An 18,289-nucleotide genomic window follows, 5' to 3' on the forward strand; every position below is an offset into this window, starting at 1 on the left:
AGGAAGGGACAGTGGAAAGAAAAAAATATCAGTGGCTAATTCGTTCGCACGGTTTAGTAATCCGTTCGAACGAATAATAATCCGTTCGCACGGTTTAGTAACCGTTCGAACGAATTAATAATCCGTTCGCACGGTTTAGTAATCCGTTCGAACGAATAATAATCGTTCGCACGGTTTAGTTATCCGTTCGAACGAATTAGCAATCCGTTGGAACGAATTAGTAATCCGTTCGCACGGTTTAATAATCCGTTCGAACGAATTAGTAATCCGTTCGAACAAATTAGTAATCCGTTCGCACGGTTTAATAATCCGTTCGAACGAATTAGTAATCCGTTCGAACGAATTAGCAATTCGTTCGAACGAATTAGTAATGCGTTCGCACGGTTTAACTAAGGCATGAAATGGCGCTGCACGCATGCGTAAGCGATCCCCTCACAACAACACTTTGCTTCAAGATGGCGGAGGGCAGCGACGCAAGTAAACCTGACGTATCTGATGATGACCGTGTTGGTAAGTTTTTCAATCTTGATCAGTATGATTGGATACAGATACATGTTAATTGAAACTTAATAGGTCTCATATAGACTATATAGAGTTGTCGGTAGTGTGTATAGTTGTTTTGATTCAGGGTAATGTAATTATCACTTTGGTCTGTGTAAAACACCTACGAATTTTAATGTTACTTACTTTTGTACGTATATGCCCTTTAGTATTGACTGGCACTGGCCACAAGATCACACTATCATAATTATTATAACAATTGAATGTGGGTCTAAAAAAGCTTGTGGTTGACTCTTTTGACGGCAAAAGGGTGACATAGTTGACGGGTATGGCGGGAGAGAATGCGCTGTTTTACAAAACAGTGTCATGTCTATGTAACGATTTACAGAACAAATGACTCCATTGGAGTATTAATAGAGCGAGCGAGAAATTATTCCCAAATACGCGAGTTACTTGTTGTTTGTTGTTTGTTTGTTAGATTGTTGGTTTTTTTTTATTTTTTTTTTTTTAGTGTTTTTTTCGGGGGGGGGGGGGTTCTGCATAATGGAGACTCATTAGATGACCAAAACTTACTGAGCCATCTACTTTCATCCTACCTTCCCAATGAAGGCTTCTTTGATTATTGCTATTTAGAAAGAGAGTACATACATTTCCTTTATTTATGTGCCACCATAACGTTGGATTTATGCTCACATTCCTTCTCAAAGAAATAGCACTTTACATCTTTATATTATTTTGTTTCTATTAGGTCTTTTGAGCAAAGTCTAACGGCATCCCCTAACAGCTTCAATAGTCTACCAGCATCAGAATTCATCAAATAGTCTGTGCCATTCTCAACCACAAGACGAACATGACCAACCGAAACAAACTGATAGAGATATATTTTCACCTTGGCCTGGAGTATAAGGATATTGTAAATATTCTTATTGCAAAACACAAAATACTTTTAAGTGAAAGAACTTTGAAGAGGACCTTACAGAGGACAAGGGCTTTTTCGTCGGAAAAATTATACCAATCTTCAAGAAGTGGTTGCTTTCATAAGACGAGAACTCCAAGGGTCAGGTTCTTGTCATGGATACAGATGGATGTTTGAAAAATGCAAATTGAATGGTCTAAATGTAAGAAAAGAACACGTCAGGGTTATCTTGTCTTTGGTCGATCCTATTGGAACGGAAATGCGGCGTGCAAGAAGACTATCAAGACGGTCCTACTTCTCAAAGGGACCAAATTATATATGGGCACATGGACTCCTATGACAAGTTGGCTCCCTTCGGTCTGTGCATTAATGGATGCATTGGACGGGTTTGCAAGAAAACTAGGCTGGCTCAAATGCCGTACAGGACCAGCAGTGATCCAAGAGTTATCGGCGGGTACTTCGGTTGAAACTGTAAAAAGTCCTTCAAGGCTGTCCTAGAATTGTAAGAGCAGACCGTGGGACAGAGAACTGCTATGTACGGGGAATTCCAGAGATTCTTACGGCGTAATGGAAAGTGATGCCTTTGCAGGAAGAAAGGAGTTTCATGTACGGTTCAAGCAACCACAATCAACGGATCGAAGTTTTTGGGGATTTTTGAGGAAAGAATGCATTGAGTTCTGGCTAGGAAATTTTTCCATGGAATGAAGAACGAGGGATACTTTGATGGCACCTTTCTTGACGTGAACCTAGTTCTCTTCTGTTTCCTCGGCCTAATCCAGGTACCGTTTATACTGCTTGTGTTGCTCTTTCTTTTCTTGTTTTCCTTATTTTTATGACAATTTGTCAATTTCAAACGTGAGTAGGTCTCATGATGACAAACTTGGTGTTTTATAGTTGAAAGTTTTCGAGTCAGTAATATTTCATATGTGTGTGCAAATCTATTTTATTATAATTATCTTTTTAACACTTTTATAATTTATTATTACTATTTTTTTCAGGATGAACTTGACCGGACAGCTGATGTGTGGAATACGCATATCATTTCCCCATCCAAGAATGAAAATGTACCACACGGCCGACCAAATGTTATGTATTTCGTGCCAGAATTATATAACACTAAAAACTAACACAGGGGATCACTCAAGATGATTTAGACGAATGTGAGGAAGAATGTATCTTCCGAGGATCGATTCCATGCGATGAGGACGTCTTCCGTCTTTGCAGTTTTATCATGGCAAAGAGACACCTTACTTTGTCACATGATGCCTACAGTGGACTGAATTGTACCTCGTTCTGAGAGAGGTATTGTCAGTATTAAATGAATAACATTTATTACAATCTTCAGATTAGTGAAAATACTAAATGAACATAATTGGATCTAGCAAAACATGGGATAACCAACCCACCTCTGCCTTCCACGTCCTATGTACGATTATGTTACTATACCAAAACCCTGGCCCCAATTTCATGGCTCTGTTTACCGTAAGCAACGAATCGGCGATTATGGAAGCAGTGTTTATCACAGATTAGCACGAAAATGTTTCTTGGGCGCGTGCGTACTTCACGTTTCACAGGCATTCTTTGCTTAAACTAGCGCCGAAATTCAGCATTTTCACTGTAAGCGAAGAATGGAGATCACAAGCACAGAATTCTGCGGTAAGAAAGCCATGAAAATTGGGCCAAGATCTTGGAGTGTTTGACTGTGGTCTTAGAGCTGCAAACCAGCATTCTGCCTTCTCTGTCAAAGCTTTTGACATGAATACTTCAAAATAATACACACACAACTCTTTCAAATTAAAAGTGCATGTGGGCTTGAAGTGCAAGTACAAAATACATTTAGCGCGTTTTTATTAAAGATCTAATTTAGTTACGGTCAATATACTGTTTAAAAAGTAAGTATAAATCATACACTTGTGAATAAAGTCTAAAGTGTATACGTATCGAAAAGCTGAAGAAGAGATCGTCGTTTCATTTCAATCCGATTGTCTAAAATTAATAAAGTAGGCCGCCATGTGTTGTTAAGCAAGTGATGAATGCTCAATATTGAGCCACTTCGCCATAATGTGCAAACTGACAACAGTTTTTAAGACGCCGTTAAAGTATAAGAATGACAAGTAATAAGTTCTTGGCGAATTGATGTGTTCTTTTTTATTGAAACAAACGGCAAGTAAACACTAACAATGGAATACAGAAAACAGATTAACAAAATAGTGTAAACAATCTTTTAAAAAGTGCATCGTGGCAAAATGTTCAACAAATTAATTGCCGTGAATGTATGCCATTCAGACAAGATCAGGGCCAAATTATTTCATAGAGCTGCTTAAGCAGGTAATTTTGCTTACAATGTGTGATTAGCAAAATGAGCAGGCATTAAGAAATGGTGCATGTGACATGGTATTTTGGCTGGTTACCTTATTCTGGTAAGCATAATTTTGTTGTGCTTAGCTTCTTTTCTGCTTAAGCAGCTCTATGAAATTGGGCCCTGTCAGCATGACAACTCAATGGTAAGGCTATAGTTTTATTAGGACAGTTACAAATGTATAATACAAACGTGTTTCTTTATACACCGTTTAAAAGTGGCGCACAGGATGTCTTGCTAAACAATGTTTTTATTTTTATGTTTTATTTATATGTAAACTTAGGATCTGACATTTAAATTTGTATCATTAGTTAGTTTGTCAGACAGAAAATGTGCTCGTTATATAATACCCCCCCCCCAACCACCACCACCACCATCTGTTTACTTTACCACCACCACGGTAACAAAGTTAGCTTTTCCCCCTTGCAAACTGTTATTATTTTTTTTGTTTTCATTTGTAAAAATGACATTATTGCCTGTGTGTTTGTTTGGGGGGGGGGGGTGGTGCTTAAAGGAACACTATGCCTTGGATCGGGATCGGGTGAGTTGGTCAATAAAAAGCGTTTGTAACTGTTTGTTATAAAATGCATAGGCCTATGTTAGAAAGATGTTAGTAAAGTAGAATACAGTGATCCACACAAAATTATGTCTCGAAATTGCGCGGTTTTCCTTTTACTTTGCGAACTAACACGATCGGCCATTTTGTGAATTTGACTCCACAAAATGGCCGACCGTGTTAGTTCACGATGTAAAAGGAAAACCACGCAATTCGAGGCCTATTTGTGTGGATCACTGTATTCTACTTTTAAAATGTCTTTCTAGCCATAATATGCATTTTATAACAACCGGTTACAAACGCTTTTTATTGACCAACTCGCCCGATCCAAGGCAACGTGTTCCTTTAAGTTCCCGCAATGGGTGCGCCATTTGGTGTGACCATCTTAGTTATAGAGAGTTTGAAATATTGGAATGAAATTCAAGTTTTTGTTGGAAATATCAGAAAATATTTTCAAAGTAATTCTAGCTAGGAAGAAAACAGACTTGAAATAATTATTAACTTAAAAATATGTTCTTTCTATAGGTTCCTTTCACTATAGATACGCCAACAAATCATAAATGTCCCGGGAGAAACACAAAGTGATATACTGTTAAAACTCTTAAAAACTACAAGAAAACTGCAACACTTATATAACACTTAAACTGTATAAAATGCTTTCAAAACGATTTATACTACCCCTACAGCAGCTCAGAAATGTTTGATACTTTCATTTTACTTGTCTAATTTGTGTATGTAGGTTTTGACGATTTTATGTTGTGTGCATTAATAAAGTCGTATAATGTACTTTAACTGCTGAACCACCGTTTGCGTCACTGGCTGGGAAAATACTTTCCAGGCTAGGCCTATGATTTGTTGTTATCAATACTTTTAAAAATATACATCATCAACTGTTTAGAATAAAGAAAGAACAATTAAATGTTTTCACATGCCCGAATTTGTAAGGGGGGGGGTTGGTCTTTACAATTAGTGTTATGAACACGCAAGCATGACTCGTTCAATTTGTTTAACAACCATTAAATTGTAATGTATCTTTGCATAAATGTCAACCGTTTTTCAGTTGTCTATCGATTTCTTTGTCGAGTATAAAAAACAACACGTAACTGTCTATCTACAATGAAGCATTTTTCTTCTTCTTTGTACACAAATATCAGTTATTTTATCAAACCTTTTTGTTTTTCATCCATTCCCAGTCATTCTTCATGAAGAACTACCTTTAGATAACAGTAATAAGAGCACTCCCTGCAAATCAGTTATAAGCTTTTATTTTTCTAAATAATAAGGGGCTTAGACTGCTGGATCGGAAACTTAGATTGGTACACAGTGCATATCATGCAACCACAAAAAAAAAGATACATAAGCTTTCAAATAAAATTAGGAAAAATAATTATTTCTCAACTGAGAAAAGTATTTGTGTCTTCCATCCATTTCTGTGACACTAAATTGACCTATGACCTAAACAGCCTATGATTGTTCCAATGGTAATAATGGTCAAACTATGGTAACATAAACTGTTAATGAATTTGCACTGTGCATGAACTATGGACACACTGTGAATTGTGCCGAATTGAACATTATGGTTTAGAGAACTTCTTATATGAACACGATGGAAGACACTGACGCATTTAAAAAAAAGGAGTAAAATAGAGTTGAGCATAAAACCTAAATGCATATATTATTACAATGGCTACTTTACTTTATCTCATGCTTACTGATTTATACGATATCCATTACCCATACTTTTGAGTCAAGGAGCTCGGTTAATTCTTCTGCCAACTCTAAGTAGGAGCCATAGCTGTTGGGAAACTCAAGCACATAACCGCAGGTGTGTGCAACAGGAGTTCTTGAGAAGTCACTCAGTGGTTCTACAAACCTCACCTTAATAGATGATGCAATCAGGACATCTGCACCTGTTAGAAGAACGATTTTATCATCCATTACTCAAATACAGTGCACAACGTCTACTGAGTGTACAAATTGAAAAACTACATTTGAGAGACGCATATCAATGTTCAAGCAATCTTTTTGCAACATATAATTATCAAAATAATGTTAATGTACAATTAATCTTAAACCCCAGAAAATAACCGAGTAACGCAATAATAGAATGTACATCATGTAATATACCTTCATTTTTTTAAGTGAAACCTACGTGTACAACTGACTTTTCCTTCAGGTTAGACTACACTAACATGGAGTTTAAAATGTCATGTTAATGATTTATTTGAATTTAAAAAAGCAGAGTCAGTGTTTTCGTCTAAATAAAAAATGCAGTACCTGTGCAAAATCTAAGAAACCTTAGAAGACGTTCCTCAGGGCATTGCCTTATGTATTTCTTCAAGAAAGTAGAGATGCTCTGCTCTTTTCGCTCGAGATGTTCCTCAAACTGCAGGATGGATGTCACTTTGTGGGGTGTGGGCTTTAGCTTGTTATACAACTCATCCAGACCCCCTTTTGGTAGTAGTTGTGTCAAACGTTGTTTGAGAGGAACCCGCCAGCAATCTGATATGTATGCAGTATCCTGGATCAGTTCTTTATGAGCCACTTCTGACAAGATTGTTTTGAAGTTGTCCTCACGTACGCAGGGTTTCACCTCATGGGAATCCAGCATATCCAAAAATTCGTCATCCTCACTAACACTCTGAAAATCTGTAAGAGCTTGCTCAATGATCTTTTTCTCGTGGTCCGGAATAAACTGCAAGAATGTCTTTACAAGCTCGTCTTCCTGTGTTTTATGTCCAAAACAATGATTCATGAATGGTTTTGCAAGTTTGATGGGGAAATAACCCACTGTTTTATACCCAATAATCATAACTTCAGCAACATATTTCCACGTTTCTTTCATGTCATGTCGGGTTACTGGAACTGTTATGATACTTCCTGTTGCACATTTCTTGTTGAATGTTTCCCAGTATTCGGCGAGAGCGTCTCTGAAGACCCCCCCCATTATCTTCCCCTTTTTCAACAGTTCCATTAGGTAGAATCATCTCGACTTCAATAACGGCATCATTCGATGATACTGTGCCGTTTTTGACAGCATTGTTTAGTTCTACAAAAACCTGACCCCGATGGAGTTTGATTCTTTGAATTTTGTTTCCTGGTGTTGAGGTATTCCTCTCGCTGGAAGAAGGACGAACGTTTTCAAGGTTGTCACTGAGGAAATCATATGTGAGAGTGTCATGGAACATTTCTTCATTGATAAGTCCACCTCCGAATAGAACTTCGTCATCTGAAGACAGTAAGATTGACTCGAGGAAAGGCTCAGAATTATTTGAAGGTCTAGAAGGTCCTGCGATGTTTGATTGATCCTCGTCTTCAGATTGATCTCTTGTCTCAGGCGTCTCAGGCGAGCTCGGTGGAACAACTGAGCTAGTTGTAGTGATGGAGGATGACTTTGGAAAATCTGTTTCTTCTATACGCTTGGTAAATATGTAAATTCTCAACATTTTTAATTTCAAGAGCTCAATAAGTTCAAGCAATGTTGTTGATGGATCTAACATATTATCCTGGTGGTCTCTCAGTGTAATTTCAAACTCTTTTATTTCTCCAAGTTTTGATTTTCCATTTGGAAAGAACAGTTTTATGGCAATGTCTTTTATCTCTGCCATTGTTACATCTTTATCGAGTTTAAGATGTCTTGTTCCACCTCCTCTTTGCTGCCTGACCTGAGAAAAACAATCCCGATTGAAATCCTTCCAACCTATCTCAAAACGGCGTTTCTGTCTAACAGCGTTTGTATTTCCAGTCAGTTTACTACTTCGGTTGTCCTTTAAGTTTCCACCAAACATTTTACGTTTTTTTCCCCGAATTTTTTCCATTAAACTAAGGGTTGCCTTACAAACAGCTCCATCCTTAGAACTGACTTCTTTTTCTCTGCAACAATACTGCCGGACTGCTATTCTGTCACCAAGCTTTGGCAAAAATTGTTGCAGATCTTTATCAGACATATCAGCTACTGTCACACAGTCCAGCTAGGAATAAAACAAATGAAGGAATTATGTAAAGTTCTGGTACAAAAAATACCACCAACGGCAACAACAACAAATTTAAAAATATATATATATTGAATACATTGTTAAACAAGCAAAAACAAAATACATTCTTTTTATAACAACCAATCTAAATTTTGGTAATCACCAAATAATTATAAGTGTACAATTCAAGAAAACAATCTCAGTGCTGCCCTTGTCCAAAAGCAACATTTTAACTCTTTCCCACACTTTAATGATAAATTAAAATTAAAATTGTACTCAGCAGGCATCTGGTAAACACACCTTCTCAGCAATCATGATGTTCAATGTCTCTTTCGGAATTTTTCTCTCCTCAGCAAGAAACTTGAAAAAAACCTTCTTAGAAGCTGGTATTTCTGCATGTTGAGACAAAACATTAAGAAATTTCTTTATTACAAACATCAAAAAGTAAATACTTATTTAGTTTTAATTTTAATGTGAGATTTTATCACAATTTTAAGTCATGGTTTGAACCATTGCAATGCACACAAAATAATGCGGTCCACTGGACTGCAGGTGTCCTTTGGATATGTTATAATTATTAATTAAAGTCTGTTAGCCCTGATGTTGATTCCAGCTTGCCCAAACAAGATTTGGTATCTGGCGAAACTTCAAAACAAAATTTAATTGAAGCTGTGGCAAAACGTCAAAACTTTGTGTCTTGTGTCTCCAATGACTCAGAGTATAAAAGGTAACGGTGTATCACCACGGTTGACAATACATTTTATAAATTGCAACAGCCAAAAGTATACTAGCCTTACTATGAATGTCCTCATACAACAGTGAAACAATTTCACCAGTATTTTGTATAGCAACATGGGTAATACATAATTATGGTAATGCTATGTTCTGAAAGCCACTGGGGAAGACTTGTCACTACCTGGAACGGCCCAGTGCATATGAACAACAAATTTGTGGAGTGCTTGATAACACCTTTACACAATGACTACACACGTGTTTACCTCAACATGGGTGACATTTAGCTATTTTATCATCACGCTAAATTATTTATGCACATAAATATATATTAGCAGAAATGAAAATGACTTTTGTGAAGGAGAAATCTTCAGATCCGACCAAAGTTTTGAGGAGGATTTTGGGTATGTTGTGATATGCTTACTCTCATAACCTTTTTGCCGTCATACACAACACACAAGCCTTTTCAGGCCCATAGTTTTTATAATCGTAACTATCCTGTGGCCGGTGCCAGTCAATGCAAAGTGGCCTACTTGCATTATGTAACATAACATTCTTACCTGCAGCCGATTTCACGAAACACTAGGATTTATCCTATCTCGAATTGGGGCGATTGACTCGTCCTTACTTAGGATTAATCTTAAGGTTTGCATGTTTCAGTGCAAGGCTGGGACTCGTCCTAAGTCCTAAGATTAATCCCAAGTTAGGAAGAGTTTGGTGGAATCGATGGCTGGTCTGATACAGAGACCAGTAAACCAGAGTGATAATGACGTTACCCTGAATTATAACAAATATACACCTATACCGACAACTCTATGTAATCTCTACGGGACCTTTTAAGTGTCCAACCTTGTCTTTTCAATTAGCAATGCATCTGTTGACAAACTTACCAACACGGTCATCATCAGAGTCAGAACTTGTGTCGCGGCCCTCCGCCATCTTGAAGCAAAGTGTTGTTATGAGGGGATCGCTTACGCATGCGTGCAGCGCCATTTCATGCTTTGGCTAAACCGTGCAAACGGATTGCTATTTCGTTCGAACGGATTACTAAACCGTGCGAACGGATTACTAATTCGTTCAAACGGATTGCTAATTCGTTCGAACGGATAACTAAACCGTGCGAACAGATTATTAATTCGTTTGAACGGATTACTAATTCGTTCGAACGGATTACTAAACCGTGCGAACGGATTATTAATTCGTTCGAACGGATTACTTAACCGTGCGAACGAATTAGCCCCTGCATATTTTTTTCTTACCACTGTCCCTTCCCGGGCTTAGTAGAAACGTCTAAATCCTGGTAGAAAACACAATTATGTATACACAAAGTGGCATGGTAAATACTGGGACGTGGATGAATTAAAGAAACGGGGCATTACATCAACTTTTACATTTCTCTGTTGAGAGGGGTTGTAGTGTAAACAAATGATGACGTTCTGTGTAATAATTGGAGGAAACAAAATTTGTGCACTTTCTGCAGCAAACAAACTTGAACACTTGTTTAACGCACAGTGCATGGGATTGAAACAGCCGTGAGAAAGAGTGGTGGCTCTGAGAAGAGCTGTTGGTTTTCTCAACAGCTCTTCCAACGGCTCTTCTCAGAGCCACCACTCTTTCTCAAAAGAGAGATCATGCATGGTGTCACCATCAACCTTATTTGTCTCTTCACAATGCAAATCTTAAAGTCTTATCCCTTTAGGTATTTTGGCGATTTCAAGACAAAAATACTAAAAATAATTGTATCATGTCTTATAACATGTTTTTATATTGTATTATTTCAGCACCAAAAGGTAAAAAAAGGCCATTGACTGAAGATGAGATCGAGGCAGTGCATTCACTAAAACCGATTCTGCTGTTCCGTCTCCCTGGTAAGGCTGACATTGAGAAGGTGCAGAGAGAGCATCCCTTGCTGCAAGAAAGAACTTGGCGAAAAATTAAGGACTATCTCCGTAACAACAGAAGTAAAATCACAAAAATGTAGAAGAGCTACATGTCCAAAACATTCAAACATGTACAAGTACATTATGTTGCTTTCCAGTGCAGATCATCGTTTAAAACGCTGTGTTAGAGGATTGTTTACAACCCCTTTGAGATTTTGTGTTATAAAAGTTGTGTTGAAAAAAATAATTGTGGGAAAAATTTGCAGAGTTTGTGCTCTGAATCAGTACATGAAATGATTAATAAATGGGTCTGTACTCGACTGATATTGCATGTGAATCACCCAATTCACACGCTCTGTACTCAACTGACATTGCATGTGAATCACCCAATTCACATGCTCTGTACTCAACTGTTATTGCATGTGAATCACCCAATTCACATGCTCTGTACTCAACTGACATTGCATGTGAATCACCCAATTCACATGCTCTGTACTCAACTGACATTGCATGTGGATCACCCAATTCACATGCTAGGTACTCAACTGACATTGCATGTGAATCACCCAATTCACATGCTCTGTACTCAACTGACATTGCATGTGAATCACCCAATTCACATGCTCTGTACTCAACTGATATTGCATGTGAATCACCCAATTCACATGCTCTGTACTCAACTGATATTGCATGTTAATCACCCAATTCACATGCTCTGTACTCAACTGACATTGCATGTGAGTCACCCAATTCACATGCTCTGTACTCAACTGACATTGCATGTGAATCACCCAATTCACATGCAATGTCACTTCTGGCATTAGGTCAATACATTCACTTGATTTTCTCAATGTTGATATTTAATTGTGCTGACATTGCATTTTTTTCAGATGATCAACAACAGACCCCCATGATTCCCAGATTGTATTGAAGGGACTACTAATCCGTGATCTTGTTAGGCACTTTTTGTAGCCCCTCTTGATTTATATTGTGATTGCAATAATCATGTGCAATACGGTTTGTGTACTCGGGTAGGGCTTAAGTTCAAGTACATTTTGTATGCTGCAATTATTCTCCAACGGTTAGAGTCCTTGTGAAAGTGGAAACATAAGAAGTCTCTAACCTCACGTTGGTTAAAATGGTGTAAAATACCATTATATAGTGTGCCCTTTCAGTGCAAAATATAGTAACATCAAAATATACCCAATGATGTCACACTTATTTTAGAATTCATTGCTCAGTCTGTACGATGATCAATCAAAACGGCTTTAAGAATTTTGCTTTTAGAAAGGTATCAACTATTAAATAGCATTTTACACCCTTTTATTGTGAGGTTTATAGAAAAGTGATAATTTGAAAAATATATATTGGAAAATGAATGCAGCAAAGAACTGTGTTTGCCATCTGAGCGCCTTTTACAAGTTTTGACAAAGAAATTTCATTTAAAAAAGGAATCTTAATGTCTCATACAAACATAAACCAGTGGTGCTCTCAGGATTGCAGAGGTGGGGGGTGTAAAGGCAATAAAATTGTGAATCGCACAGAGGGGCAACAAGACTTTGGGGAGGTCCGGTCGACTTTGCCCCTTACGATCTCCTCAGAAAAACGTTACTTTATTACAGACGATCCTGGCAGTGTTCTTAGGACATCGTAACAGTACTTATTATAAGCTAATAAGGTCCACTTTGTATGAGTGCTATTATTAAACTCCATATTCTAGTTCATGATTCCAAAAACAGTATCCTTTGCCTGATTTATTTAGATGCCAGTTTTGTCTGACCCTTCATACATAAACAGAATGATTTGAGTGTTTAATCTGCTTTGGCAAGGACAATTGAATGTCCCATAAAGTAAATAAATGAAGTTTCTTATGATTTCATTAGGAATCTATACTTCCCTAAAGAAAAATGTACAAAAAAAATGTTTGCAAGCCTGCTTTTGCCGTATTTAATGTGTCCTATTCGATGGGTTAGATGTTTAATGTGGGGGTGCCCTCACTGTAGCCTTATTCAGCTGACTTAGTGTGTCCTCTATTAAATAGGTTTGCACAATGTGGGGGTGTCCTCACTGTAGCCTTATTCAGCTGACTTAGTGTGTCCTCTATTAAATAGGTTTGCACAATGTGGGGGTGTCCTCACTGTAGCCTTATTCAGCTGACTTGGTGTGTCCTCTATTAAATAGGTTTGCACAATGTGGGGGTGTCCTCACTGTAGCCTTATTCAGCTGACTTAGTGTGTCCTCTATTAAATAGGTTTGCACAATGTGGGGGTGTCCTCACTGTAGCCTTATTCAGCTGATTTAGTTTGCCTCTATTAAATAGGTTTGCGCAATATGGGGGTGTCCTCACTGTAGCCTTATTCAGCTGACTTAGTGTGGCCTCTATTAAATAGGTTTGCGCAATGTGGGGGTGTCCTCGCTGCAGCCTTATTCAGCTGACTTAGTGTGTCCTCTATTAAATAGGTTTGCGCAATGTGGGGGTGTCCCCACTGTAGCATTATACAGCTGACTTAGTGTGTCCTCTATTAAATAGGTTTGCGCAATGTGGGGGTGTCCTCACTGTAGCCTTATTCAGCTGACTTAGTGTGTCCTCTATTAAATAGGTTTGCGCAATGTGAGGGTGTCCTCACTGTAGCCTTATTTAGCTGACTTAGTGTGTCCTCTATTAAATAGGGTTGCGCAATGTGGGGGTGTCCTCACTGTAGCCTTATTCAGCTGACTTAGTGTGTCCTCTATTAAATAGGTTTGCGCAATGTGGGGGTGTTCTCACTGTAGCCTTATTCAGCTGACTTAGTGTGTCCTCTATTAAATAGGTTTGCGCAATGTGGGGGTGTCCTCACTGTAGCCTTATTCAGCTGATTTGTGTGTCCTCTATTAAATAGGATAGAGTAACGTATTTGCATCTTAACAATGGAGGGAAAACACCAGCACAGGGCATTCTGAAGTAGTTGGTATGACAATGATATCGAGTTACAAATAAAGTTTCCATTGTTTTTTAGTCAAAAACATTTGTGAATTATCACTTGAAATGAAATGAATGTGCACAAGTACTTTGGTTACTTTAAAGAAACCCTAATTCCGTGGATGTTTTACTTTATTCATAAATTTGATTCGATGGACACTTATATTGTTCTTCAAACGAAAAAAACAAACAATGTGGGGTGTTTTAGTGTCCAAACAATGTGGGGTTTATATTAGTGTCCAAACAATGTGGGGTTATACCAGTGTCCAACCATTGAGGGTTAATAGTGTCCAAACAATGTGGGGTTGTATTAGTGTCCAACCAATGTGGGGCTATATTAGTGTCCAACCATTGAGTGGTATTCGTGTCCAAATATTGTAGGGTTGTATTAGTGTCCAAATATTGTGGGGTTATATCAGTGTCCAACCAATGTGGGGTTATATTTGTGTCCAACCATTGAGGGGTATTAGTGTCCAACCGTTGAGGGGTATTATTAATGGGGACCTCGGAAAGCATCAGAGTACAGTTTGGTACCTCACATCTAAAGTACCCCACAAATCCTTCCTGCTGGTACGGTCGTCCATTATTGCTGAGAGGTCGTCCATCATTGCTGAGAGGTCGTCCATCACTTCTCAGGGGTTGTCTATTATTGCTGAAGGGTCGTCCATCATTGTTGAGGGGTCGTCCATCATTGCTGAGGGGTCGTTCATCACTGCTGAGGGGTCGTCCATCATTGCTGAGGGGTCGTCCATCATTGCTGAGGGGTCGTCCATCACTGCTGAGGGGTCGTCCATCATTGCTGAGGGGTCGTCCATCATTGCTGAGAGGTAGTCCATCATTGCTGAGGGGTCGTCCATCACTGCTGAGGGGTCGTCCATCAATGCTGAGGGGTCGTCCATCATTGCTGAGAGGTCGTCCATCATTGCTGAGGGGTCGTCCATCATTGCTGAGAGGTCGTCCATCACTGCTCAGGGGTTGTCCATTTTTGCTGAAGGGTCGTCCATCATTGCTGAGGGGTCGTCCATCATTGCTGAGGGGTCGTCCATCGTTGCTGAGGGGTCGTCCATCATTGCTGAGAGGTCGTCCATCACTGCTCAGGGGTTGTCCATTATTGCTGAGGGGTCCTCCATCATTGCTGAGGGGTCGTCCATCATTGCGGAGGGGGTCGTCCATCATTGCCAAGGGGTCCATCACTGCCGAGGGAATGTTCATCCTGGCTACAAAGGGATGGTTTGTCTGAGCCACTCTTAGTGGATTGCTTGTTACCGTCGAGGGATCTCTCGCTGCTGCTTCTGGGGCATTTTTTTTCTTTAGTCGAGTCCTCATCCCCTCCAATCTACAGAATAGTGTCAACATTTTTTAATGCATGAATTATAATTTGCTTAACCTCTCGCTTAAATAGTTATTTCATCATGATTACCGATCATCATTAGCCTACCCTCACTATTTATTGCTGCAGTCTGGGAAATCGTAATACACCAAGGGTGTGAAGCTTGTTTGACATAAAAACAAAAAGTGCAACATACTTGCTCTTTTTTCCTTTGGCCATTGTTATTAAGTCGGTAACAAGCATGATCTCCTCAAAGCCCCTCCCCCTTAACCTTCCAGCTCCAAAGCCTATGTCCTACAATACACAGACCCTTGCATACAGATCCCCAACCCCCTGTATAAATAATTGTGAAACATTTACAAAACCTTTGTTTATTATAAGCTCGATTTTTGTAAAGAAATATCTGAACGAGATGATAAACACTTGATATTTACCAATTTCAGTCCACAAAAAGAAAGCTGGGCAAGAGAAGACTGTTCAACTCCTGGTACAGACCTGAGCTCCTTGTATGGCCTTATATGCTGCTAGGAATACAAAAGAAAGTTTATTCAGTAGTATTTATTTTAAGTTTCTATGTCAACATTATTCATGCCTTGTGAAAAACAGGGGAAAAAACAATAACATACATATGTACATCAAAATTTGTGTGGAAATTGCTACTCGAGACCTTCACTGTGGCAAAACAAAGGAATTAATCAATTATACATTTTTCAGCTCAAGGGGATTTAGCTGCAATTTACTGTAAGATAAAATTACTCAGTTTTTGAAACTTTGTTTCAAGTTTCCAAAAAAAACAAACAAAAATAAAAAATGGCTTACACTTTTAACAATGACAGTTGGCTCTGTCGCCTTAAAATGACTTCAAATTTGTAATACCATGATTAGGTCAATAATATTTCTAATATAAATATATTTGAATTTTTATATTAAAACACCCTCATACCTTTTTACGCCAAAGGAGGTCCTTCATTCCATAGTCATACCTCAGCTCTGAGCCAGGTTCAATTGTTTTGATGGCAAACACACACAGATGTACACCAGCTTGTGGTCCCACTGTACAACCAGAAAATATCATAATCTTGCAGTTTGCATCTGGCAAAGTGGCATCATTGATCATCCTGCCAAATCCTGTAGAATGTGTTCCATCAATACTGAGAAAAAGGGATAAATTTAAAAGAAACACTTATTTGAAAGTGTGGTTTTGTTTTTTGTTTTAATCCAAAACATTTATTACTTTCCATTAAATTGAACTTTTGTATTTAAAACCTTGCAGCGATGCACCCAACCACAGTGCTTTGGCACATATCAAGAAAAACATAACCATTTCAAAATGGTACATCCCAACCCCGTGATACTCTGTAATATCCTGCAGTGTACCAACACACACGTTTTAGGAGGGGTGTCAATCAACGGGGTCGTCAATTTTGTCAGGAGGGGTGGTGAAAAAAAAAAACTCATAGGTCATGCACAAACTCCTATCTCTGAGGCACGTGGGCCACAGAGCACTACTACAGCTTGGTGGTAAGGCATTTTGTGTCTAACCCTCGCTCTAGGTTCAATGGGTCAATGGGCTTTTGTGAATAAAGGTCTTGTGATCTTGAGCCCGGCAGAACAGACCCTCTTAGTCTTAACCTATCAAATGGGCTTGCCACACCTTTGTGGCAGGATGATCAAACAGGTGCCCCATTGCAAGGTTAAAATGCAATAAATGTTTGAACAGTGAATAACATGCGCTACTTACCACATTGTACCATGTTGCCTATTCTTGAAAAAGTACAAAAATATACCATGTGTGCCTATGTACTTTTTTTCCCTGAGCAGTGCTTCTCTGTGGGAAATCAGCTCTCCTCGATATTCTAGCATGAAATCTCCCCTTTGGAATGATTTGGTGGTAAACACCCCATGACCTGAAATTAACATAAAGTATCGATGAGCTGTAACATCATACAACAGCTCGACATGAACTCAGTACGCATACAACACTAAAATCTCAACAAATGTGTAAAGCAATCAAGGATGTTTTATGCAGCCAACTACATGTACAAACAACTAATTTTGATGTTTTTGGGTCTTATCATAAATAAGGGGGCCAAAGCGTGACACAGTGTTTTATCTCAAAAGATAATGAACTTTCTATAGTCTTTGCATGTTTAAGTGGTGGGAAAAGTTCATAGTTTAATGTATAACTTCAATTTCTCGAATCAGATTTTTTGTTTTCATATACGATCCAAAAGTATCTATCACATTGTAACGGAGACACCATAATCTCAGTTTTAGCTGTGTGGTACATGTATAAAGGAAACTGAAGTTATTGCTGGCAAACGACAATAACATGTTGAGCGGGGTATGGTGGGTAGTCGACTGGTTGGGGGAGGGGGGGTGCACGGGCATCCCCCGGGGACGGGGTATGATGGTGGGTGGGTTTAATATCCAGGCGAACGGATAATTGATACTTGTTTATTTTTTATAGCATTACCATTTTCATTATGAGTTGTTGTTGTTTGTGGTAATGCACCGATGCAGCGATGCACCCAACCACAGTGCTTTGGCACATATCAAGAAAAACATAACCATTTCAAAATGGTACATCCCAACCCCGTGATACTCTGTAATATCCTGCAGTGTACCAACACACACGTTTTAGGAGGGGTGTCAATCAACGGGGTCGTCAATTTTGTCAGGAGGGGTGGTGAAAAAAAAAACTCATAGGTCATGCACAAACTCCTATCTCTGAGGCACGTGGGCCACAGAGCACTACTACAGCTTGGTGGTAAGGCATTTTGTGTCTAACCCTCGCTCTAGGTTCAATGGGTCAATGGGCTTTTGTGAATAAAGGTCTTGTGATCTTGAGCCCGGCAGAACAGACCCTCTTAGTCTTAACCTATCAAATGGGCTTGCCACACCTTTGTGGCAGGATGATCAAACAGGTGCCCCATTGCAAGGTTAAAATGCAATAAATGTTTGAACAGTGAATAACATGCGCTACTTACCACATTGTACCATGTTGCCTATTCTTGAAAAAGTACAAAAATATACCATGTGTGCCTATGTACTTTTTTTCCCTGAGCAGTGCTTCTCTGTG

At 38.8% G+C, this 18,289-nt stretch overlaps 2 protein-coding genes across 2 annotated transcripts; both read right to left on the bottom strand.

The window, feature by feature from the left end:
* Nucleotides 1-5,505: 5,505 nt before the first annotated feature.
* Nucleotides 5,506-7,279, bottom strand: LOC117299205. The gene is made up of 2 exons (XM_033782664.1): nt 6,610-7,279; nt 5,506-6,242 (listed from the first exon to the last, which is right to left on the bottom strand). Exons 1-2 carry the CDS (start codon nt 7,277-7,279, stop codon nt 6,049-6,051), a joined length of 864 nt encoding a protein of 287 aa, XP_033638555.1. The 3' UTR covers nt 5,506-6,048.
* Nucleotide 7,280: 1 nt separating this feature from the next.
* LOC117299206 lies at nt 7,281-9,977 on the bottom strand (the record flags this gene model as incomplete). Its single annotated transcript, XM_033782665.1, has 3 exons — nt 9,929-9,977; nt 8,607-8,698; nt 7,281-8,303 (listed from the first exon to the last, which is right to left on the bottom strand). Coding segments are annotated over exons 1-3 (1,164 nt in total), but the record flags the coding sequence as incomplete, so codon positions are not given.
* Nucleotides 9,978-18,289: the final 8,312 nt, after the last annotated feature.

Source organism: Asterias rubens, chromosome 14 (assembly GCF_902459465.1).
Source record: "Asterias rubens chromosome 14, eAstRub1.3, whole genome shotgun sequence".
NCBI classification, from domain to species: Eukaryota; Metazoa; Echinodermata; class Asteroidea; order Forcipulatida; family Asteriidae; genus Asterias; species Asterias rubens.